Below are 26,574 nucleotides of genomic sequence, written 5' to 3'. Positions count from 1 at the left end.
ATTGTATCTCCTCAGTAGAAGGTGGCCCTCTTGAAGGTAGTGACTGTTGTGGTTTTGATTGTGGCACATACTCTTACACGTAGTAGGTACTTACTAAATTCATATGCAGTTGAATGAGTTTTAAATGAGCTTTAATTTGAACTCTTGACACGCAAGTCAAATGGAGGCGGCAGAGTATAGTGGAAGATATGCTGGCTTTGGAAACAAATCTTACATCTGATAGTACTTAGGTGACATTGGACATATCACTTACCTTCCTGGGCTTCAGTTTTCCCCATTTGTAAAGTGAGAGAGTTGGACTAGAGGTGGCTTCTTAGTTTCCTTCCAACTCTAGATCTATGATTCTATGACTGGAATTTTAACAGAGCAGTGTATGAAAACATGTTAGTATGTTCATGGGAGCAGAAAAATGCACATTTCAATATGAACATTGTTCATGTCATTACCAGTTCTGGGGCATATTTTAAAAACAAACAAGCTTGATTTTTGTAGAATTTTTGAAATATATGTATAGTTTCATTTCAGTCTTCCCCCATTTGGTTAAGTGCAAAAATAAGGATGAGCATCTTTGCATAGAGAAAGTTTTTAAAAGTATTACAAGAAAAATTTGCAGAATAGGTCAATTAATATTTTTATGTTACATTTCATCTCTAGAGGATATAGACTACCTCGGGTCATAAAAAGCTTCAGTTGGACAAAAGAGACCTTGTTGGGAGGACAGCTTGGCTGTCTTTTTATAGACGTTTTCAGCCATTAGTCACTTCTTCCTTGATCATGTCATCATTACCACTGTATTCATCTGACACCAGACAAAAGGAAAAAAGGGAAAAGAGGAGGGGTTGGGGGGAATTCCTTCAGCGCTTAAAACCAGACTTGTCGCACTGCAGGAGCACAATGTCTGGTTTTAATAATCTCATATGTCATACACCATGTATTACTAGTAAAGTATAAGTCTATTCCTTGGAACTTAACTTTTTAAAATTTTGCAAAAGATTATAAAATGTCATTCTTACTGTTCTTTTAAAAAAAAGTGGTGGGGGAGGGGAAAGGACAACTTATATTTTGTGAGTGTCAACCTGCTAAATGTCATTATGCTGCTTGTTTTCTGTTTCAGATTAATAGCAGGTGGTAACCATTTTTCAAAGCATGCTATCTTTCTTTTTAGCTCAGTTAGAAAAAGAACTAATTCTCTACTGTGGCCTGAAAATTTTGTGCAAGTTGACAAATGATGAGGATCATAAAGCATTCAGTGCTTTATCAAATAGAACACCTGGCTAATATCCTGCATTTTAGAGGCTAATCAAAAATTTAAAATAGAGTATTGCTTTTATCCTACTTAGTGAATTGTGACTTACTTTTAATATATGTACCAATGAAATACTTGTCTTTTGACTCACCTTGCTTGTTTTGCGGCACATACTCTGTGTCTTTCATATATTTGTGTTCCTCGTGGTCTGCCTTAACTTATGAACAAGTATAGGGAGGTCCTAAATCCCAGAAGTCCTTTAATTGTCCCTTATACGACACTATAAATGCTCTCTAATGTGTATTGATGATAACTTGACCATAGAGCAACTGAACAATTATATGAAATTTGAGATTGTTTTCTTTTTCTCTTGATTCATTTTAATCCATGACTTGGCTTCTATCTCCATGTATGTTCCCTGACAGAAAATTTCTAAGAATGAATGAATTACTCTTAGGTATCATACTTTGAAAGGGGTCAGTAGTGTAGGCATAGTATAGTGGATAGAATATGGGTATTGGAGTTAGGAAGCCTGGATTTTAGCCTTGGGTCTTTTATTTAATGTCTCTGGTTCTAAATTTTCTCGTCTCTTTTTTCCAACTAGGAAGTTGGACTAGATTAATTCTGTTAATCTCCAGTAACATTGTATTTTCTAGTTATCTTTTACTGTCTTGAATATGTCTTTTTGGGATATTTTGGGAATATTTTCCCATTCATTTCCTCAATTAAATGGGCAGTTTAATTCTTCTCACTTTCTTCTACTATTTCCTTGGTGGAATTGAAGTTAAGGTGGTCAACCCTGTGGGCTATTGGGAATTATTTTGTGGCACTGGCAACATTTTTTCCAACTCTGATGCTCAGTCAGAGCACCTCCTCTGTCTGCCACCTGGGATCAAACTGTTGATTTTTCCTGAACTTACTTGGCTTGCTTTGTTTAATTGGAAAGAATTAGCATTAAAGTAACCCACTTTCAAGTGTCTACTATTGAGCCTTGATGAAATCAATCTGTCTGGGACTGCTACTCTGTAAAATGTTGATTTCTAAATTTATATGGGCTTGAACATTCTAATATTCCTTCTGTTTTTGTCTGAATATTTTCTATGTCTACCAAATTTAGGCTTTAATTGAATACTTTTTCATTATATAATGTCCTCTCATCATGTTAGATGCTTTAGAATCAGTTATATCTGATTTAGGTCCAGTTACTAAGTCATATAGATCTTGAAACTTGACTTCAGTAGCTCATTTTGGTGAATTTTAGCTAAGATTGTAAAATAGACCAGATAAACTGTTTTCTCATGAAGAGAAATGCATTAGACGTAAAGAGATCTGCTCTTGGAATTATTAAATCTGGACGAAGACTGTTTTTGAAAGGTACCTCAGCAGGATGGGTAGATCATGACCTTGGTGTCAGGAAGGTCTGAGTTCAAGTTCTGTCTCTGACACATACTAGCTCTGACCACGGACAAGTCACTTAACTATCCCCAGGAAATTTTCTAAAACTACGAATTACAGATGAGTTGCTGATCTCTACAGGCATGTGGTGGGGTGTTTCTGCACTGAAATCACAGATCCAATTCCAGGGTTGCTCCTAGGATACATTTTTGTGTGGCTGCTGCCTATATAAATAATTTGACTAAGATATAATATTACAAAGATCATAGGCTTATGTGAAATATACTAATTCATTGTTGAAGAATTGAAATTATTAGCTTAAAATACTTACCTTTACGTACAAATTTGGATTATCATTATTACTAGCTAGCATTTATGTAACTCTTTAACTTTGCAGAGCACTTTAAAAAAATCTCATTTGATCCTAACAAAAATAGGTGCTATTTTTATATCTATTTTACAGATGAAGAAACTTAGGCTGAGAGACCTTAAGTGACTTGCCCATGGTCACACACTCCACATCTGATGCTCTATATACTGTGACACCTGTCTCAATAATAACTAGCACTCATTTAACACTTCAAAGTTTGCAAAGTCTTTTTACAAGCATTATCTCATTCTATCCTGCCATCAACCCTGGGAGGTAGGAGTGATTATTATCCTTATTTTACATTTGAGGAATTTGATTCTAGAAGAATTAAGTGACTTATCCAGGGTCACATAACTAGTAAATTTCTGAGGCTGCATTTGACCTTAGGACTTCCTGACTCCAAGGCCAATACTCTGTGCAGCATAGCTAGACCATTAGAGAGTATTGTTGGGAAGCATCTTTTTAATAGCCTGAGAGCAGTGAAATTGTTGCCATGTAATTATGGTAGGCATGTATTTACCTGGAAGAAAGGTGATTCTGGTGGTAATTCTGAGTCACTGGATGAGGATGAGGAAGAGCCCTTATTTAATTACTGAGAAAGAAGGGTGCAGCCCTTCAGAGGCTTCTAAGGGATCAAAGATTTTGTATCATCCCCCTTTTAAAGCTGTCATGGAGAGAGAGATTTTGGCAGGTGTGTCAGGGCATAGTGAGTGGGTGGTGGTACATGCAGAGCCTTGGTATCAACTTGGATCCAAAGGTAGTTTGTATGTATGGGTCTTAGGACCTCCTAGCCACTTTATTAGAGATGACTTTTTGCAGGACTCTATCAGAAGGGTTCTTGCAAAGGTCCTGATGTTCTACTCATTATCACCTCTTTACATCAGGAGAAGAAATTATCTATGCTTTGTTATGTTCTTGGTGGTGTTCTGGTTCAGCATCATGACTTTGTTAAGAGAGCCACTGTGAACTTCAAAGATGTGGCATTGCTAGTCACATATACCAGACTGCGAGACTTTAGGACTTAGTTTTTTTGAAGGAGAAATAAAAGCTTAGGATTTCTGGCTTTTGTATTCCTCCACATTTTTGTTTGCTTGTTTTTGTTTTTGTTTTTTTCTTTTTCCTCCTTTTTCTCCTTAGTACTACTCTTGACAGGAGGACTGTCTGATTGTTTAAATTGTGGAAGATCCTCTAAAATTTCATTAGGACCTTGCCAACGAGGTGGTATGTGGTAAGCCAGCTGTTTCCTACTTCCCTTACTCTGACACAGCTACCTCCCTACACACAATCTTCACACAGCTCCCTGCAGCCCTAGTTTCCCTAGCGGCTTCTCTGGTGAAGTGTCCTCACCCCACAACACTGGATTTACCCTGGCTTCTCTGACACAATGTCCTGATCTAAGACCAATCAAAATCCCAAGCTCTGTGGACTCTGTGCCTCTCAGACTTGGTGCCCAAGACCATGTGAGTTGCTGTAGCCTGATAACCCCTGTGATCTTGAAGACTGACTGACCAAATGTGTTTCTAGGTGGAGATGAGAGTGACCACATCCAGAGAAGTTAAATATCACCGTATCCTTGTTGTATGTCCTTGCTGTGCAAAGTAAACCTCCTCCTTTGTAAATGTTCAGTGACACCTAAGTTCCTCATTTCATTCCAACATTGAACTTGACGTAAGAGTGTGCTGACTAGTCTATGATCTACTGGCCTTACAGTTCTGTGATTAGAAAGTAGATCACCCCCTCCAATCTTCCTGGCTATTTGAAACCCTGTTTGTCAGAGATTCTAGGAAACTGGTCTATGTCTTAGTGGGAGTCACCTAATTTTCACATTCACATTTCTTTTGGCATGCCAAAAATATCCATAGCTTCATTTTCAGAAAGTGTGTTTAGCGCCATTCTAAAGCTGATATTTGAAAATCATAATACATCAAACAGCCTGCTACCTCCTGCCACCCCCCCCCATAATGTACATTCTAAGATAAACTGAAAATCTTGCCCTTTTTGTGACAGCATATATCAAAGAACAAAATATAGTGAGTAAAACTTTATCATGGACTGATCTTCTGTTTTGGTAGGTTTTACTTGTAAAAGGCCCTTTATAAAAGATCCTGATAATGATATTCATTTTTTATGAAACAGATAATTTTAAAGATAATTTTTGTTGGAAGTATTACACTAAGGTGTAAATTATCATTTTAAAATATTATTTATTGTGTTAGCAATACAAATAAACCAAAGAATGGAATGTCGATGTTTTTTTGAAACCTTAGATACAATTCCTCTCTTTCTCAGAATTAAAATAGTAATCACTTTGTATTAAATATACAAAATCAAAATTGTAATTTAAGAAAATATTCTAATATAATTCGATATGAATTTAGAAGAAGGTATCTAGTGGAGTGCCCTATGCATCTCCCTTTGGCTCTGCTATGTAATGTGTTTACCTGTGGCTTGAATAAAGCAAATATTGTGTGCCTATTTGTAGATGACATAAAACTGGGAGGAATTGTTAACACATTGTGTGACAGTCAGAATTTAGAAGGATATTGACAGGTTAGGGTATTGGGTTGAATTTAATAAGGTGAAATTTTATGAGAATAAATGTTGTCTTACACAGGCATTCAAAGAGTCAGTTTCACAAACACTAGAAGGTGGTGAAATGTAAACAGACAATAGTTCTGAAAAAGATCTAGAGTTTTTAGTGTATTGCAAATTATTAGTGTGATGTGGCAGACAAGAAAGACAATGTGATCTTAAACTACAGCATGCAGAAATAAGGAGATTTTAGTCATCTTGTACTCTGTCCTAGTCAGGCCATAACTTTAAGTATATGTTCATTTTTAGGATCTAATTTTTAGGAAGATCATTAATAATTTAGATGTTGTTTCAGAAGAGAGTAATTGAAATGGTGAATGAAGGGCCTTGTGTTCATATATTGTAAGGGTCAGTTGAAGGAATTTGGGATGTTTAGCTAGGATGAAGGACAGAGAGAGAGAGAGAGAGAGAGAGAGACTGTGTGCATGTGCGCTTCTGTGAGCATGTGCATGCCATCTGTGTGTCAGAGATGAGGACAGGATAGAAACTGTGTCCTAAGGATATAGGTGACTTGTTCAAGTTTTCACATGTGGTAAGTGGTAGAACTAGGCCTTCTAGTCCCAAATCTAGCACTCTGGAACTTGTAAAGAGACAGATTTAGCCTTGATATAAGGAAAAATTTCTTAACAATTCGAGTCATCTTAAAGTTGAATGGGATGCATTGGAAAATCATAGGATTGTACACGTAGACCAAATTAGAACCTCAGAGGTCACCTCTGGAAACTGAGGCCCAGAAACATTACATAAGTAAGACATTACATACAAAGTCACACAGATTCAGCTCTTAAGCGCAGGGTGGTTGGTCACTTGTCATGTTTATTGTAGGGAGAATGCTTTTTCATTTACATGACTTCTCAAGTCCCTCCCAATTCTTTAATTTTATCTTTATCTTTAAATTCTAGTTTGAATTGCATCTGTGGTTCACAAGTCCCTGAACATTTTTATTTCTTTCATGGTGGGCAAATGGGGACAGACTGAAATTTAAATTTGATATTAATCAGTTGAACAAACCTATTTGCGAAGTGTTGTTTAATATTGGAGAACAACTATTGACACAACATTATATTTAATAGAATTCACTGCAGTTAAAGCCTTTTAACAGAATTCTTTCAGTAGTATCCTTTTGGATATGAGGGTGAGATATGTTTTCTGATAATATGCAGTTAGTTAGATTGAGATCTACTTGAGTACTTGGATCTAAAGAGTAGTCTTTAAAGAGGTAGATCTATAGAGTAACGGATCAGTGTCAGTTTTGAAGATCTTGAGTAGAGTGCTTCAGAGACCTTTCCAAATATTATTTAACATTTTTATCAGTGACTTTGATGGAGTTATAGATGGCAGGAAGCTGGGAATCATAGTTAATATGCTGGATGACAGAATGAGGATCCAAAATTTTTTTGACAGACTAGAATGGTAGACTGAATCAAATGAGATGAAATTTAGTAGTAATATATGCCAAGTTTTACACTTGAAATTAAAAAATCAGTTTTACAAGTAAGGACGAGCAGCCATAGACATATGATAGTTTGTGTGAATGAAATCTGAGCATTTTAGTGGACTTTGAGCCACTCTAAAACTGGACAAATACCTCTATTTTAAGATAGAAACCTATTTTGAGATAGGTTGTGGTAAGAGAAGGATAAAATTTGGAAGAAAGATAGAAACACCTCCACTATACTGCCTTGTTCATTTGACATCTGGAGGACTGTGTCATTTTTGGGTACCGTATTTTAAGGAAATGGATAAGCTGGAGCTCTCAAAATTGTTAGAAAGCTGGAGAAAATACCAGAGGAAAATAAGTTGAAGGACCCAAGCTAGTTTACCTTGGAGAAGAAAAGACATAAGAGAGAATGATGTCAGACTTGAACTATCCAATGGCTTATGTTGTAAAAAGAGATACAACTTGTTCTGTTTAGCCTCAGACGGGAAAAAAGAGAAGATATTGGTGGAAGTTGTAAGGAGACAGATTGGGCTTAACATAAGTAGACACTTCCTAACAATTAGAGTTCATCAGGAAATGAATGGATGCCCCAATATGGCAGTGAGCTCTTATTTTTTGGTGATCTTCAAGCGAAGATTGGATAACCACTTATTAGGAATGTTGGAGAAGAAATTCTTATAGAAATAAAGATTGGAATAGATAGTCTGCAGGGTTCTTTCCTTTCTATAATGAAGGTGTAAAGGCTCTAAGAGAGCCATCATTCTGTGTTGAGAAAAACAACGGACTGGGAATCACAATAGCTAGGACTATTCAGTGGGTCTAACTGTGATTATCTGACTGTAATTTTGAATAAGACACTTAACTTCTCAGGAACTTGATTGTGTCATCTTTAATATGTGTTTATTGGACTAGAGGTTTTTTTAAGGTCTCTTATATAAGCTTTGATATAGGAGAAATAAACAGATTTCAAGAGTACAAATATTTCACATTTGATATTATAGTCAGTATTTTTTCAAAATTTAAATGGAGCAAGTATAAGTCATCTCAGTGAAAAATTAAGAAGTAACTTGTTTAGTTTGTTTAGTAATTAATTTTCCCTGTTGTTGTCTACTTTGTCAAATCCATGATACCAAAGGCTTCGGCAGAAAGTGATGCAGTTAGACTCCACTCCTGTGTCAGAGTATTCTTGAGATGTCTAACTTTGGTGGTGAAACAAGATTACATATGTGCTTAGAAATAAAGATTAAATTCCTAAAGCATGGGCAAAACACCAATATGGAAAAGGAAGATAAAACCATTTTAAAAACCATAATTGCTATGTTTGTCTTTTCCTGTATCACAGCGACTGCAGACCATTTTGCTTTTCACATGGTTGCTAGCATTCAGGTATTATTTGACCCATTATGAGTGTAGAGATGCTTCCCACCAATCCATTTGGAGCAAATAGTTGCGATTGATAAGAAGTTAACTTCATCAGAGAAGTTCCACTCAATTAGTTTCTATTATGTACCTTATTCCGTTTTTTTATAGTGCAGAATTTAAATTGACTGAACTCCTATTAGACATTACATTTTCTAAACTAAAGCACCTCGGAAATACATTTTATCCAGTGTTTTATGCCACCAGCAGCTGATTAAGAGCTTTGCTTGTTCAATTTTCAGTGCCCAATTTTGGCTTGATGACTACTTTTCCATTAATATTTTTTCTTTGGTGCTAATGTACATTTGTGTGTATATTGTCTTTGTAAGTATGGTTAAAGTTTATTTTGCAGAGAAGAGTAAGTGAGCCTCTTATTTGAGATACTGTGTAAGACTGAGTAGATCCATTTTTAGTAATACTGTTTTTAAGTGACTAGACTAAAAACCCTTGATGTGGAGGAGAGAGAATCATTACATTATTTTATACCATTAAAATTGTGTAAGCTGGAATAGAGTCAAGCTGTGTCTAGGGCTAAATAGTTAAATATCTCTGTTATTATGAAGATCTTCCAACAGAGATTATAGAAAGTGATGAAAAACAGCAGGCATTTGTAACACTTGAAATTTGGTTATTTCCTTGGGAAAGAAATTAAATACAAAATGCCACATAGTTTTCTTCATAATACATTTTTAGGTATACATGAGCTGTTAATCTTATTTTTAGCATTTTTGCCTCTTCATCCACCTGATAGCTCTGCCTTCCACTGTTGCAGAGGGAGGGTATTTCACCAAACAAAACAGACACACCAGATCAAAATACCACCTCCCCAAGAAAACTTTGTTAGGTTCTCCCTTCCATGAACTACCACTGGCCTCTTAGAGTACATTCTCTTCACTTTCATTAGTCATTTCTACTTAATTTTTTTGTGCCTTCATGTCACAAAATAACCACATTGGGATTGATTCCTGCCCCATTAAGAACTGTATAAAAGCTGTAACACAGAGAGAGAAAATTACTTCAGTGTATATGGGCCTTCTGAATCCTTAGTTGCCTAAAATTTTTCATGTTCAGGTCTTCCCCATTTTAGAAAATCTTCACTTGAGTCTACTGTTCCCTCAAGCTAATGTCCTGTAGGTCTCTTCGTAGCCAAACTTTTTAGAAAAAGCTTTTTGCATGTGCTGCCTCTGCCTCTCTCACTGGCTTTTCTTAATGCCTTTAAGTTGTACTTAACATATTTGTCAGGTTACCAAATTATTGCCAAAACCAGCAGCTTTTCCTCACTCATCCTTCTTGACACTTCTTCAAATGGCATTGACATTGTTGACTGCAGGATACTTTCCCCCTCTTTAGTTTTTAGGACGGTACTCTCCTGATATTCCCCGTAACTTTGGCTACTTTTTCTCAGTCTCCATTTTTCAATTATCATCCATTTTCTATTCTCTTAACAGTTAAACTCTAACTTTTCCTGGCCCCTCTTCTTTCTACATAGTTCACTCTCATTGGTCTCATCAGACCCCATGGGTTCAACTATAATCTTTGTGCAATTGCCTCTCACACCTGTATTTCAAGATGTAGTTTTTCCTATGAACATCAATCCTACGTCACTGCCTACTGTCCATTTTGAACTGAATGTCTTTAAGGCACCTTAAATTCAACATGTCTCAAACTGAATTTATCTCTTCCTCCAAACCTACCTTATTTTATAACTTCCCTGTTTTTGTTCTGTGTACCACCATACTTCAGTCATTCTCCTTCACCACCTTGGGGTCGTTCTCTTCTCTTACTTTTTCTCACTTCACATATCTAATTATTTGTTATGCTTATTGATTTTACTTCCATAACATATCTTATATTTTCTTACCTTCTCACCATTCAGTCTAGTTCAGCCCTTTATCATCTCTCATCTAGAAAGGAAAAATGAGGGAAGGGAATAAACATTAAGTGCCTACCTTGTGCCAGACACTAAGATAAATGCTTTACCAGTATTGTCTCATTTGATCCTCAAAATACCTTGACGGGTAGGTGCTATTATGATCCCTATTTTATAGTTGAGGTAACTGAGCGGCAGGTGAAGAAACTTATTCAAACATTAGCTAAAGAGTTTCTGAGGTTATATATGAACTCAGGTTTTCCTGACATCAAGTCCAGCATTGTATCATCTAGCTGCTTCTATTGCATTGTTACAATAGCCTCATAATTGGTCTCCCTGCTGCCAGTCTCTCTGCTTGCCTATTCTGAGAGCAGCTAGGTGTTGCAGTGGCTAGAGCACTGGGCCTGAAGTCAGGAAGACTTGAGTTCAAATCTGGCCTGAGACACTTACTAGGTGTGTAACCCTGAGCAAATCACGTAACAGTTTGCCCCAGTTTCCTCATCTGTAAAATGAGCTGGAGAAGGAAATAGCAAACCTCTCCACTGTCTTTTCCAAGAAACCCTGCCAAAAGGGGTCACGAAGAGTCAGACATGACGAAAACGATGAAACAGCATCTTCATTCTGTCCTTCACATAGCTTCCAAAGTGATATCCCTACAGTACTGGGGATATCACTTGTCACTCCCATACATAAAGATAAAATAGCTCCCTGCTACCTCTTGAAGAATAAAATGCAATCTTCTCTATTTGACATTAAAGTACTTTACAAGTTGTCTCTATCCTACTTTTCTAGGTTTATTAAAATACCCCATCACATCTCTTTGTTCTGTCCAAATAGCCCTCTTGCTGTTCCTCCTATTTGCCGTTTCACTATTGTGCATTCACTATATAGTGCAATTACATAGTCTGTCCTGTGTTCCTAGAATACATCCTTCTCTCACTTCTACCACTTAAAATTCTCAGTTACCTTCAGAGCTCAGCTCAAGGGCCTTTTCTTACATGAGACCTTTCAAAAGCTCCCTCCCACCAGCTGCTAGTCTCCCTGACATTTCGTTATTTTATTTCTATACACATACATATGCACACGATACACACACATTTAGAAATATATAAATAGATATAAGAAATATATGTAAGTATATATTTATACAAGTATATATAAAAATACATACATACACATACACACATATTTCTTATATTTGTGTTTGCCATTTCCTTCTCCAGCTCATTTTGTAAGCCCTCTGAGGACAGAAACTATCTTTTTTGTCTTTGTATCCCCAACACCTGGCACAGTGTCTGGTTGGTGTGTGGTAGGTTTTTATTTAATAGTAATTAATTCATTGATTCTTTGTATTGCCCCCACACTTTTCTTTCCTTTGATCATTGTGATCATTTGCTTTATATCATATATTATGTATATATATATATATATGTATATACATAGTAGTTAAATACAAGGTTCTTTGGTGGGGAGGGCACTGGCAGCTGGGAGTAACAGAAAAGGCTTCATGCAGAAGGTGGTTCTATCAGAGGAAGTCTGCAAAAGCTGCCTGCAGACAAAGCAGAACCAGGAGACTGAAAATAGTGATGGGAATGAGTTTAGAAATATTTGGGGCGGAGTTCAGGCACTTGAAGGGAGAACTAGAAAAGAAGCAGAGTCCAAAGTATTGTGTCATTTCCTTGATGGTCAGGTAAGGGTGGGATTCAGGAAGACATAGACTCAAATCCTGCCTCAGATACTTCATAGATGGGTAACCATACTTCTTTATTAACTTCTCTGCGTCTCAGTTTTTCATCTTTAACATGAGGAGTTGATTATTTCTGAGGGTCCCTTCCAGCTCACAATCTGTGGTCCTGAGACCTTTTTTTCCAGGCTGTAATGCAAATTAAGAACTAGATGAAAAACTCAATGCACCCAAGAGAGACAGGTCGTTAGGCACATTTAAATTGGGGTGTTCTTCATCCTGATAAAACATTGCAGTGCCTTTTCAAGTTGAATTAAGCTGACTTTACATGCAAGTATCCTGATTACATTCCTAAACTATATAATTTGCATCCACATCCCTTTACATTGTAGATGAATTACATCTGTGTATTTTTTTTTTAAACTGCAGCATATAAGACGGAAGTGATTTGTCTAGTGAGAGGAGAAACCATTGGAAAATTGTGAGTGAGGAGAGAAAGCTGAGTCTAGCTCTACATTTAAAAAAATAAATTCTGAATACTTCACATAATCATGAGATTCTGACTTAGAGATTATTTGATTATGTCTTTATAAAAGATCTTGTATTTCACTACAAAGCCACGTAACATGGGCAGTGTTCATAGTGTAATGGGTCAATGGCTGTCATTGACCTCAGTGGCTATCTAGCCTAGCCATAATTTTACAGGTGAGAAAATTGATACTCAGGGCTGTTAAGTAACTTTTCAGGGTAAACATCCTATGTAGAATTTGAACCCAAGACCTCTAACTCTCCAGAGCCAGGGTCCTGTGAGTATAAATGAAATTTGAAAAATGTAATCTGTGAAAAAAGAATTGCCTTTATTCCCCATCTTTTAAAATGGGTATAGTTGTATGTATGTATGTATAAATAAAATATCTGATATATACCCCATACACTACTTCACAAGGTTGTTCAATATGTCCCACATATTGTGACACACAAGGATGAAATGAGTGTACAGAATGAAACAATCTCCTGTTCTTCATGAGCTTCCATTCTAATGAGGGCAGGGGACACACAAGTATGTGAGTATGTATTAATGTATCTGTGTATTTAAAAATATTCTGAGAAAGGAGCCATATACATATATATTGCCAATATGTAAAAATAAATAAAACATGCACATAATCAAATATAAAAACATACATACATACAATAGCAGTTATAAGTATCAGAAAAAGCTTCATGCATAAGATGGTGCTGAAGACTGCATCTTAAAGGAAGAGAAAGACTGAGCAGAGGTCAGGAGGGAGGAGTGCATGCCAGGAATTAGGGGTAGCTACTACAAAGGCCTGTACAGAATTGGCAAGTGGAGGGTGCCATGAGGGAGAAACAGAGAAGGTCCATTTAGCTGGAGTGGGGAATACAGGAGTAGAGAATAAGGAAAATCTTTTTGAAAGTTTTAAGTGCTGTATAAATATGAGCTGTTAACGCAATGAGGATGATACTCTTAGGAAGTCAGATCACTCTTAAAGCAGAGACTTTTCATTCCATTTAATGTATTTTTAGATCTTATAGTAAGAGAGGGGACTTTTGAGCTATTTTTGTTTTAAAAAAAAATGAAGTCAATACCTGCATCTGTAAATTTGTCATTTTTGCAGTTATATCATATACAACTCAGCTCCAGTGGACTACTATTTCAATATGAAATCTTATTCCTGGTCTTATTCTTATCATTTTTCTTCTTTCAAAATAATTAAAGTTTTCTTCCTGGTTGCCTATTTTCCCAGAAAAATGCTTAATAAGAAGTTAATGTATTAAAGTAGTAAGGGAAGAATTTGTTATTTTAAGTTGCTTTTATCAATATGAAATAACTAAGACAAATTTTTACTGTTGGAATGCTTCTTGCTATCCAATTCCTACTTGACTGAATTCCTGACACTTATATCAGAGTTCTGTTCTGTTTAGAGAATTGATTGCAGCAGACCAGCTTTATATAATGGAATGTTGATCATGTGTCAGTCTAAGGCAGAAGATTTTAAGCTTTTTTTCTGTCATAGATCTCTCAGGCAATCGGGTGAAGCCTATGGATCCCTTCTCAGAATAATGTTTTTAAATGCATAGAATAAAATACCTAGAATTACAAAGGAAACTAATAACAAATCTTTGTGTGTGTGGTGTGTGTGTGTGTGTGTGTGTGTGTGTGTGTGTGTGCATGCACACTTTTTGAAGCTCACGTACTTCAGGTTAAAGAACCTTGGGTCTAAGAGATCTTTGTATTTATGTGGTAGTTTAACACATAAAGGTGAATTGTAACCAAATCTGGTTTTCAATGTAAGCCCAGTCTGTGAGTTTTACCAATCCTTAAAAGCTAATGTGCTAATAAGTTGCAACTAATTTGTTACTCCTTTGAAGTGACTTTCTGGAGTAGTATAGAATATAATGGCCAAGTATAGTACTTCTGTCAGTACCACTTTGTAGAGAAGCAGTGAACCTCATATAATTTCTGATTTACAACAGAAGTGGAGCATTCAGTTAATTGAATACATGTATACTGTTAATTATTTTGTTGTGGCTAATTGATAGTCTCAGTGATCATGTTGTGCAGCTGTGCAGCCCATAAATGCAATATTACTTTGCCAGTTCATATTTTAGCAGTGAATACTTTAATGTAATTTGTTATCTCTTACATAGGTGTTTCTTAAGCTTTCTTTTGGACGATATTTGCATCATTTAAAATCTTAATACAAATGTTATTTGCCAGTTATTTGATTCTTGTACATTAATTTTGTATACCTCTAGTCCCACCTGCTTTTTGTACCTCTATGGAGAATGCTATTGTTTTTATTATTTCATCTTCCCATTTAAGTAGTGATGTGTTTCTTCATGCCTTTGATGTATTAACCATGTCATTATGAAAGATGAAACACATCTCACAGTTATTGTCTGTGTTTCAGATCTGTTCTTAAGTTTGGTGGGGGCAAGAGGGAAGAGGAAAAATAATCATTTGGATGTTCTGTTTTAGATTAGCATGTGAATAATCTGCTTTATCCAAAATATGACACTATGAAAATGGAGAAAATGCTTCTTTTTTCTAATTTAATAGTATTTAAATTTAGTAAAATTTTAAATTTAAAGAAACTACCTTAGATGGAGCGAGTTAGTTGAAATCTAACAAGGTTGTCCAGAAGACAAAATCTGTGCCTTAACACTTCTTGTATTCAAATATGAAATACTGAGAAATAATGACATCATTTTCATTGATTGTGATGTTGTTGTATTCAGAAAAAAACATACTATGTACTTTTGGTTAGCCGTATGCCTTAAAGCATCTAACTGCTAAGAAGATTGAGCTATCATGTTGGGAACTTGCAATTGTGATAACACATTAGAGGAAACAGAGGTAAAGGTAAAGTTCCTATTAGAAAAATGTGCAGTTTTTAACCCTAATTAGAGAAATTTGAGTCAACCAGACAGTGTTCTGGTTTTGGTTTCTTAAAATTAATTTAATTTTATTTTCATTTGTTAAAGTCTTTAGTGTTCCATGTTCAGGCTTAGATAAAAATAATCTACATTCTTTAACCAAATCAAATTATCTGTCTTTTATGCCTAGTCAATGTATATAGCCTTGAAAAGAAGGAATGATTGGGGGCAGCGCACAGCCCTGGAGTCAGGAGGATCTGAGTTCAAATTCGGACACAGACATTAAACACTTGCTAGCTGTGTGACTCTGGGCAAGTTACTTAACCCCAAAAAACCCACCAAAATCACTTAAACAACCCCCCCAGCCCCTTCCTCCCCAATAATGAATTTTGGTTAAAAAAAGGCAAAAATCAATTTTATGTGCATATGTAAATATGTACATTTCTATGCAATTATATATAGATATGCACATATACACATACACACATACATAAAATCCTCTTCAGAATGCTATCACATTTTTTAAAGGTGTTAATGTGGTAGTTTCTTTTTCTTTTTGAAAAAAAATCCAAATTCTGCTTTACTGTCTGTTTTAATTTCAACATTAAAAATAGCAGTCACATCCTGACTAAATCAATTGTTTGTAGTCTAGTGAATTTCCATAATATTGTTTACCATTCCATTTTGTTCCTTAGGTTGAGTTACACTCATCTTCTTCTACAGCAGTGTGCTTCTTATAAATATAAATATCTTAAGTTTAAAGTTACCTACTGTCACTTTCTTCCCCCAATATTGTATTGTTTTTAAAGAAATAGACTGAAGTATAGCTGCCATAGTCTTTGTTTTCATATTCTTTACCGCACATACATAGAATCATATTCTTGGGTATGGGTGTGTGTACACACAGGTGCCCATAAGCTTACTTCTATGTATGCATACACCCACTCTTTGGATCTTAGAATATTGATTCTTGTGTTGGATTCATATGATAGCTTTATGATCTTTTCACATGTTTTTGTGTTGTCTGATGTTGAGGGTAGCATTCTCTTTGGTCTTTATTATGCATAGCTGACCTTTGAAGTATATTGCTTTTAAATTTTTCAAGGAGTAGATCTTAGGAAAGTGAATGAGGTTCTTTCTATACATCCTTTATGTTCCAATGTACTATTCAAATTATAGTTTATTGGCTGGCTAAGTGCCATCTGTAGGATCAAACAATACATTTACAGTATTGAATGATATCACCTAAAGCTTTCTGAATTACTGTGAGCATTATGAATATTTATAATGGAATGCTCATTACATTTTCTCTTTGCATTTTCTTACTTTGCTACATAATTATGTATGAACAAAAGAAATGTTGTTTAGTTTGGAACTGTTTTAGTGGCCATGGTGGGTAATCTCAGATGTCTAATGAAGTTGCAGAGAGGGAAGCAGAATACATTAAGGGTTTGGTAGAAGAAATAACAACTCAGGTTGTTATAACTAAATCCTCTTTTACTATTAAGATAATTACAAAATTGTCCACTCATAGATTCTATACTAGCCTACTTCTTCCATTTGGTTATTGAAAGGATTGGGAGGGTAACCCTGGATATGTGATTCCTGTTGGCAGCCAAAGACTCATTATTTTTATAATCTGAAGGTAATTCTTTTGTCATGAGGAAAATTTCCTTCTATACCAGAAAAGGAAAGAAGGGTCAATCATATTAATAGTAATTATTAAATCATTCATTCAATAAATGTATAATCCTCTATCTTCTAATTGAATATATTTGGGGATGTGGAGGCTACTGCTTTACATGAAAACAGGTATTGGTAGATATTAATATATTTGTTACATCTGGTTTGATTTTCTTCTTGGCAGCGTGGCAAGATTGCTTGGTCTTTTGTATTATGTAACTAATTCTGTATAAATATATGTGTATGTTTATGTACTTTTATATATTTATATTATCTCAGTTTTATAAACTTTCCTTTGAAATCTTCTAATCATACCATAAAAACACAATAATATTTAAGTATTTCCCTAATTAAGTGGCTCCTTTAAGTTTAAATAAACAAGCATTTTCCCTATTGCCTTCTATGGTTAATATTAGGAAAGATATTGCTAAACTATTTCTCAGTAATTTCTTTTTAAAAATCATATATCGTAATATGGTTTATAAATTTTTATTTTACATGCTTCAGGACCTAGAAATCCAGGTAAGTTGTGAAATAAAGACCTGCAATGTACATAAATGGGTTCAAAACATGGGCATTTACATCATCTTTTTTTTTTTTTTTTTTGGCTGGGCAGTGGGGTTAAGTGACTTGCCCATGGTTACACAGCTAGTAAGTGTTATGTGTCTGAGGCTAGATTTGAACTCAGGTCCTCCTGACTCCAGGACCACTATCCACTGCACTACCTAGCTGCTCCCATTTACATCATCTTGAGAAACCTATGTCTGTGTATCATGGGGAGGAAATCTATTCAGTCAGCAAGTATTTATTAAATGCCTGTCATTTGCCAGGCACTATGCTAATCTCTGGGGATACCAAAAAAAAAAAAAAGGCAAAATGCAATGTCAGAGAAACTTTTAATTTTATTTTTAAATTAAAATTGACAGGAAGTATTAAACATTGATTTGATTGTCTTCTTGGTTTAAGCTAATGTTATGCTTTTCCTCAAAGACAAAAATGGAATTAATGCATATTCTCTGCCCTTAAACAATTTGGGTCTAGTTAGAGAAAAGAAACAGGTACAAATGATTATTAGCTAGTGGTTAGCATGTAGGAATTCTTTCTTTGGACGATATGAGTTTGAGTTAATCCTTGAAAAGTGAGACTAGATAAGTCATTTCAAGCTAACGGAACAGCATAAGCAAAAATGAGGTAGGCAGGAAAGAATAAATTGTGTGCAACCAATGATATGGAACTCTAAAATATGGGACAGGAACTTGAGAGAAGGAACAGTGCCAGAAAATAACTACATTTAGAGGGTTGGAATGAAGAAACAAATCGAGAAGTGAAGGCTGGAGTATAACGCCCTATGGGGGAAAACAAAGATAGTACCATTGTCACAGACGGCAAGAGGCTATAAGGGTATGCAGACAAGGGGCTATTTTAAATGCCTTTTTGTATAAAGATACTTTGCTTTGTTCTTTTTGCAGAGGTAGGACTCCTGGTCACTATCATCTAAGTAGCCATTTTTCACAGTGGTCATAGATGAATTTAAATGGACCATTTGCTGCATTAAGAATTTTCTTGTTGTTGGATATAAAATAAACCCACATAAATAATTAGCATTTTTATGTATTACTAACAAAGCCCAACAGCAGGAGATAGAAAGAGAAATTCCACTTAAAATCACTGTAGACATCACCAAATATTTGGGAGTCTACCTGCCAAAACCCAGGAACTATATGAACACAATTACAAAACATTTTTCACACAAATAAAGTCAGATCTAAATAATTGGAAAAACATCAGTTGCTCATGGGTAGGCCGAGCTAACATAACAGAAAAACCTGGAAAGACTTATATGAACTAATGTGGAGTGAAGTGAGCAGAACCAGGAGAACATTGTGCTCAGTAATAGCCACATTGTGTGATGACTAACTCTGATAGACTTATCTTTTCTCAGCAATGCAAGGATCTAAGTCAACTGCAAGAGACTCATGATGGAAAATGCTATCTACATCCAGAAAAAGTACTATGGAGTCTGAATGCAGATTGAAGCATATTATTTGCACTCTCTCTCCTTTTTTTTTCCTTTGGTTCATTCTCGTGGTTTCTCCCATTGGTTCTAATTCTTCTTTACAACATGAGTAATGTGAAAATAGGTTTAATATGAATGTATATGATAAGCCTATATCAATTTACATGCCATCTTGGGGTGGGGGGAGGGAGAGATGCGGAGAAAATTTGGAACTCAAAATCTTATGGAAATGAATGTTGAAAACTAAAAATCAAATAAATTTATTTTAAAAAAAAATAAAGTTACCAAAAAAAATTTTCTCGTTAAGAATTTGACAAGTATTTGAACATTTACCTTATGCAGGATGAAGTACTGTGCTGGATACTTCAAATTTTTTGTGTAAAAGCATTTTTAACCCCAAACTTGGATCTTTTGAGTCAGAAACTATAGTTTGAGAAAAAGTCACTAATATACTTTTCCATTTTTTAAGATCTTCAGAATAATTCATCATTCATGTACTTTAATTATTATACTTTTAAAAAATGTTGCAAGTATTTTGTTTTCATTCTTTTTGAAAATGAGATTTAACAAATCAGACTTGCAAAACTAATAGCTTTCCCAAAGTATTCAACTACCATCATTTCAGCAATTTGCTTTTGCTCTCTCTTCTATTTCCACCCTTATTCCCTGTAACTCTTTCTTAAAAGGACAGTTAACAGTATGAGGCAGGCAGTTTAATATCTGAATGTCTTCCCTGATTACTCATAAAGTTTGCAAAACATAGGATGCACATACAACATATAATATGTAGAAATCTTTTTATTCAAAAATGAACATTAGTGTAATTTATATTTTGAATAAAATGTAAGAATAAATGCTTAATAGTAATCCTTGAAGTGACTTTATTTCTAGAGGAGATAAAATAAAAGACAGTGTGCCTAGTGCTATAATCTGGCATTTCCAAGTAAGTTGGGACAAAGTAGGACACAGCTGTTAGGGGAAAAAAAAACAATGCAGACTCATTCTTTACATTTAATACAGCAATCATCTTCCTATTAATGTTTTTCTGAGGCAATGACCTAATAGACTGCAGAATCTTTAACTGTGTATATTTATTTCTTGGAACTTTTATTTGACTTTTACTTTGCTGTTGCTGCTTTTTCTTAAGATGATGTTTTCTTCATTTCTTTTTTTAGGCTAAGCAGCTGGAAGAGAAAGACAGAGTGCTAAAGAAACAGGATGCTTTCTACAAAGAGCAGCTGGCTAGACTGGAAGAGCGGGTATGACCATTTAAATTATCATTATTTTGTAATTTAAATAGATAACTTTGGGATACTTAATACTTTGATACTTGGAAAACATTTGTAATTTCATCAATGTGGGCATTCCCTCCATTGACACAGATCTCAGACCCTTGAGAATTGCCATGGTCTAAAATTCATCATCTGAAAGACTCTTGATCTTCTCAAGTTGAGTCTCTTTGCACTTAATTAGGTTTATCCTTGGAAGACAGACACTTAGTCTGATAATATCTGTTAGAGTGTGTTCTCTCCTGAAGAACTAGAGATACTAGTTTGTGATAAGGTATTGTAGTAGGACTTTATTGAAGGAATTCTTGGATAGATTATTTTCAAATTAAATAATCTGAACATAGAAACTAGGTTAATCTATAATAACTACTCGATAAAAACAAAACTAAACTGATAAACAAAAAGCACAACTTTTTGGTGAGGAAGTGAGGCATCTGAAGATAATGGTAAAATCATTTCTTCTTTTCTAAAGAATGGCATTGCTGTTTCCATAATTTCCTCTGTAAGCATAAAGTTCACAGTGGAGCATTTTATGTTATAGCTATACCAATGATTCCATTGATATATGGAACTTTCACCTGGGGAAACTCTCTCTACCAGTGCAACTGTTTGCCTTGAGTGGTGATTGATATGTGTTTTGCCAGGGTCACATAGCCAATATAACTTGATACCAATAACTTGAACCCAGCTCCAAGGCCAGCTCTGTTCTGTACCATGCTGCCACTCTTATCACACATTCTTAAAAAAAAAAGTTTCTCTTACGCATTTAAAATCACATGGCCTCTGACTCATTTAATGTCATTGTTAGAAGGCAGCAAATAACTCTTATTGGACAGTGAAAAAGTAGAAAGCAAGTAGATTTTATTCAGTAGGTAGCAGATAGTGGTCATAATTGTGTTGGTATTTCTTTGTATTCTCAGCTCTTAGCACAAGGCTTGGTAAACAGCAAGCACTTAAAATGCTTGGTGACTATTGATTAATGATTGTATGGCCAGAAATATTTTGAAAAGGCAATGTAGTATAATGTGAAAAGAAATGGATTAATTAATCTTAGCTCCTTCACATACTGACTGTTACTATGCATGAACAAGTCAGGATAGCTTTTCTGAACCTGATAGTATTTGTAGAGTGTTTTGCCCAGTGTCTGGCACAAAGTCAGTGCTGGTAAATGCACATTCCTCTCCCCTTCTTCTCTCTTTCCCCTTCCTCATCTGTACAATGTAGTTGGGATCACTATGTATTTCTCTCCCCAGAAGAAAATATTTCATAGGCTTCTTAGGAAGAGAAAGTACTTTGTTAACTTTTGAAGGGTATATAAATGTTTGTAGTTGTTATCATCCAGTATTCTAACACAGAAACTAATCAAGGTTATATAAATGATGACTCTCCCCACAAAAGCCTTAACGTAAAATCTATGAAACATTTATTAAATTCACTGTGTTAAGATAGAATTTCACAAATGGACAGAAATGTAAAATTCACAAATGGACTTTTAGGAACACAAATTGTGGACTGCTTTTGTCATTGATACAGTTTTCTTTGTTTAATGCTTTTAAGTAAAATTTTCTCTTTCACTTAAATACATTGAAGTATTCTAATTGGCAAGAAATAAATACTAATGGAATGACATTAGAATGTCATATTCAACAGACATGTTGGACATAAGGGCTTAGTTAAAATATTCATAGTGTACTGAATGGTCTCAGACAGCACAGTGAGAAGCAACATTGAGTGGTACTGGTGGAGAAATGGATAACAATGTGGAGTTCCTGGTTATTCTGTTTTTATCTGCCTTATGGTCATCAGTATCCTTGGAGTTTGTTTTAAATTGTGCTAGAACTGATATATGCCCTTTGGAATAATGAACTGCTTCTGTGCTAACGACAAGAGGAGACAATTTAAGATATTAGATTATTTCCTTTTTAAGAAATTTATTATTATCTTCTCTATTTACATTTCTTGATGTAACCCTCTCCCCTCTCCTTCCCAAAGAAGGAATTTTAAAAGGAAAAAAATAAAATGTTCAACAGAACTAACATGTCAGACTTCTTTAATATTATATGCAATGCTTTTTCCACCCTTTAGCCCCTAACCTCTACAAAAAATCAAAAGAAGATGGCTTCTCCTATCACTTTTTTAAGACCAAGCTTGCTTGCAACGTTCAATTTTATTTTGTGTTTTTTTCCCTTTTATGTTGTAGTTATTGTGTATGTGTGTATATTGTTTTCCTAGTTAGGCTTACTTCATTTTTCATCAGTTCATATAAGTCTTTTCATGCTTTTCTGTATTCATCACTTCTTATAATGAAGTAATATTCTATTGCATTTATATACTACAATTTGTTTAGCTATTCCCCTACTAATAGACACCTACTTTGTTTCCAGTTCTTTGCTGACACAAAAAGTGCTACTATATGAGTCATTTCTTTTATCATTGACCTCTTTTAATAGAGATGATTTTAATATTAGGATATTTGTAGTGATATTATTTGGGTGTTATTAAACTATTTCTAAATTTTTATTTGCTTTCACAATTTCAATATCTTTCTCTCTGCTCCATTCCCTGCCATTGTCCCTTGAGATTTAAGCATTGAATAATTGATTCTTTCAGTCAATAAACATTGATTAAATATGTCCTGGTTGTAGAAAATCTTATTCATTGTTGGAGAAAACTTAAAAGTTTAGATAAAGTAATTCATGTAACTTATCATCTAGTACAAGGAAAAGACAAATCCAGGGCAAAAGGCACTTCACAAAGGATCATATAATGATTACTTTGGTGAATTATAAGAATCAAGTGCTTTGCGAAGCCCAAGTAGGAAAGCTGTAGTGACAAGGAGAGTGGATCATGATGGCTCTAAGGAGGTAACATTTCATGGGGATTTAAATCATAAGTGGGTTCTTGCAACTTTGTCTCACTTAAATCCAATTTACACACAAATCAAAAGACGTCACCCATACCATTTTACCAATCTCAAAGGCCTGTGGCAACAGGCAAGTGATGAAATAGCAGGGGCGGATACATTGGGAGCTGTAGTCACAGAGGTGGCATAGGCCATAGGGTTGTTTTCTCACTGGAAGGAGCAGTGGGATTTGGCAGCCCCCTGTGTGTCTGAGCAGCCTTTTAAGGATTGCACTGCTTACCTCCTTGGTGTGAGGAATAGGTTAGAAAAGGTTCCCTAAACCTGCTTACCTAACCCAACCTTGATCTGAGTACAGCAGGAGGTGGGGAATCCCACTCTGCAGTTGAAACATAAAAAAATTTACAAAACTGTCTCTAAAGACGATTCCTCTCACCATTGGCTTATGGAATGCGCATACACTTATAGACCCGAAAGATGAACAGCTCTTGTTGCAAGAGAATTCAGTAAGTATCACATTCAAATAGCATCCCTAAGTGAAACAAGGCTGGCAAATGAAGGCCAGCTTACTAAAGTTGGAGCTGAATACACATTTTTCTGGAGTCGCCACAGTGATGGGGAGCTCTGTAAAGTTAGCATAGGTTTTGTGATCAAAACTAATCTACTCAACAAGCTTGTATGCCTACCAAAAGAAGTGAATGAATGACAGGCTCATGACAGTGTGATTGCCACTTGCAGGAAAACATCATGCTGCCATCATCAGTGCCTATGCTCCTATCATGATGAACCTTTATGAGGTTAAACAAAAATTTTATGAAGACCTGCAGACCCTTATCATCAGTGTGCCAAAAGAGGACAAACTTGTAATTCTTAGTGCCTTTAGTGCTAGGGTAGGCTTAAACTACCATACTTAACAGGAAGTCCTAGGAAGGAATGGAGTTGGAAACAGCAACAGCAATGATCACTTAACTACTGAAGACTTTTGCATCTCATAACCTTCACCAACACTTACCCAAATGCAATAAAACTTTGTGGATGTTTCTTCACAGCAAACATTGACATTTAATAGACTATGTCATTGTAAGGAAAAGAGACAGAGGATGTGAGAATGATGAAGGCAATGTGTGGCACAGAGTGCTGGACTGATCATGGACTTATTCTCTCCAAGCTGAATATTCACATTCAACAAAAGCAGCATCCCTAAGGCAAAATGACTACCAGAAAAATTAATGTCAACAGATCAGAACTCTTCTCTGAGAGGGAACAGTTAGTTTGTTGCTAACTTGGAGGGAAAGTTGAACAAACACACAGTTGGCAAAGGTGGAGCAGAAAAGGAGTGGACAGTTTTCAGAGATTTGGTGTATAGCACTGCATTTGCTCAGCTGGGTCAGAACACTGGCAAACGCTAGCAAACTGGTTTGATGAAAATGATTGGGAAATTCATAAGCTGATAAATGAAAAAGGAGAACTCTACAGGGTTTACCTGCAGGATAGTTCATCCAGCTCTAAGAAGGCAGCATTTAATTCCATTAAAAATAAAGTACAAGCAAAGCTTAGAGAGATGCAGTATTCTTGGCTCAGTAAGAGGGCAGGTGAAATTCAGTTTTATGCTGGTAGTAGAAATCCAAAGCACTTTTATGATGCTCTGAAGGCTATTTATAGGCAAAAGACCTATGGTGCATCTCAGCTACTCACTGTTGATGGAGCTACATTCATTAGTGATAAGGACATGATCCTAGAGAGATGGGCTGAACACTTCCATAGTGTTCTCAACAGACTATCATCAATCAATGCTGAGGCCATTTGACTGTCATGACTGAATGACTGAAGTCATTCCTTCCTTAGCTGAAGTTCCAACTGAAGAAAAGGTTTTGAATGCCTTTAGGCTCCTTTCTTGTGGCAAAGCACCTGGTGCTGATTCTGTTCCGGCTGAGATTTACAAGGTGGGGGGTCCACTGCTCATACATAAGTTGACTGAAATTTTCCGGGTTATATGGGAAGAGGAGGTTATCCCCCAGGAGTTTAAGGATGCCTCCATTGTCCATCTCTGTAAAGGTAAAGGAAATAGATTGTCCTATGACAATCACAGGGGTGTCTCTCTCTTAGTCATTGCTGGCTAGATTCTTGCCACAGTGCTCCTTAATAGGCTGATCCTTCACCTTGAAGATGGTCACGTACCTGAGAGCCAGCGTGGCTTCAGAAACGGCCAAGGAACAGTCAGTGTGGTGTTTGCTGCACACAACTGCCGACAACTTCAGGAGAAATGCCAGGAGCAGAACACAAAGTTTGTAGATCTGACGAAGGCCTTTGATAGTCAGTCATGAGGGCTGATGGAAAATTATGTCAAAATTTGGTTGCTCAGAAAAATTCATCAGTACTGTATGTCAGTTTCATGACGGCATGCTTACCCAGGTTCAGGATAATGGACAATGCTCTCATTCCCAGTCACCAGTGGAGTGGAACAAGACTGTGTGCTTGCTCCCGTGCTTTTTAGCATGATGTTTTCAGCCATGTCGTTACATAGCTTTCAATGAGGATGAACATGGCATCAAGGTCAGCTACTGCACTGGTGGTAAATTCTTCAACTTGTAAAGGCTGCAACCCAAGACCAAAGTGAAGGTAGTGTTGGTGCATGATTTTCTGATTGTGCACTCAGTGCAGCCTATGAAGCTGAGATGCAGCAAAGTATGGATTGATTCTTTGCAGCTTGTGCTAATTTTGGCCTAATAATAAACACCAATAACAGGTGTTCCATCAGCTGTCACCACACCATCCATATGTGGAAGCATCAGTTATAGCAAATGGAGAAGTTTTGAATGCTATGGATAAGTTCACTTATCTTGGTAGTGTACTTTCCAGGGATGTACACATTGATAATGAGGTTGATGCATACATTGCCAGAGCTCACACAGTGTTTGGGAAGCTCCTGAAGGAAAGCATAGGAGAGAAGAGGTATTAGACTGACTGCCAGCCTGAAGGTCTACAGAGCCATTGCGCTGACCTCATTTTTGTATGCCTGTGAAACCTGGACAGTATACCAGTGCCATACTAAATCTTTTCCATTTGAATTGTCTTAAGAAGATCCTGAAGGTCACCTGGCAGGATTAGATACCAGCCACTGAGGTCCTTTCTTGAACTAAACCACCAAGCATTCAAACTCTGTTTCAGAGAGTGCAACTCCAATGGGCTGGACACATTGTTTGAATGCAAAACTTATGCTTGCCAAAAAGACTGCTTTATGGAGAATTCACACAAGGTAAACATTCACATGGTGGTCAGAAGAAGCAATACAAGGATACTCTCAAC

At 35.9% G+C, this 26,574-nt stretch overlaps 1 protein-coding gene across 1 annotated transcript in view; it reads left to right on the top strand.

The window, feature by feature from the left end:
• The window catches only part of CHCHD3 (coiled-coil-helix-coiled-coil-helix domain containing 3), a 349,060-nt gene that overhangs the window by 197,226 nt on the left and 125,260 nt on the right, over window positions 1-26,574 (top strand). The window contains exon 5 of the mRNA XM_027842256.1: window positions 20,295-20,378. Coding sequence (XP_027698057.1) covers window positions 20,295-20,378 — 84 coding nt within the window. The remainder of the gene's footprint in view (window positions 1-20,294; window positions 20,379-26,574) is intronic.

Source organism: Vombatus ursinus, unplaced genomic scaffold, assembly GCF_900497805.2.
Source record: "Vombatus ursinus unplaced genomic scaffold, bare-nosed wombat genome assembly UNPS02014870.1, whole genome shotgun sequence".
NCBI lineage: Eukaryota > Metazoa > Chordata > Mammalia > Diprotodontia > Vombatidae > Vombatus > Vombatus ursinus.
This window is presented reverse-complemented; position numbering and strand designations above follow the sequence as displayed.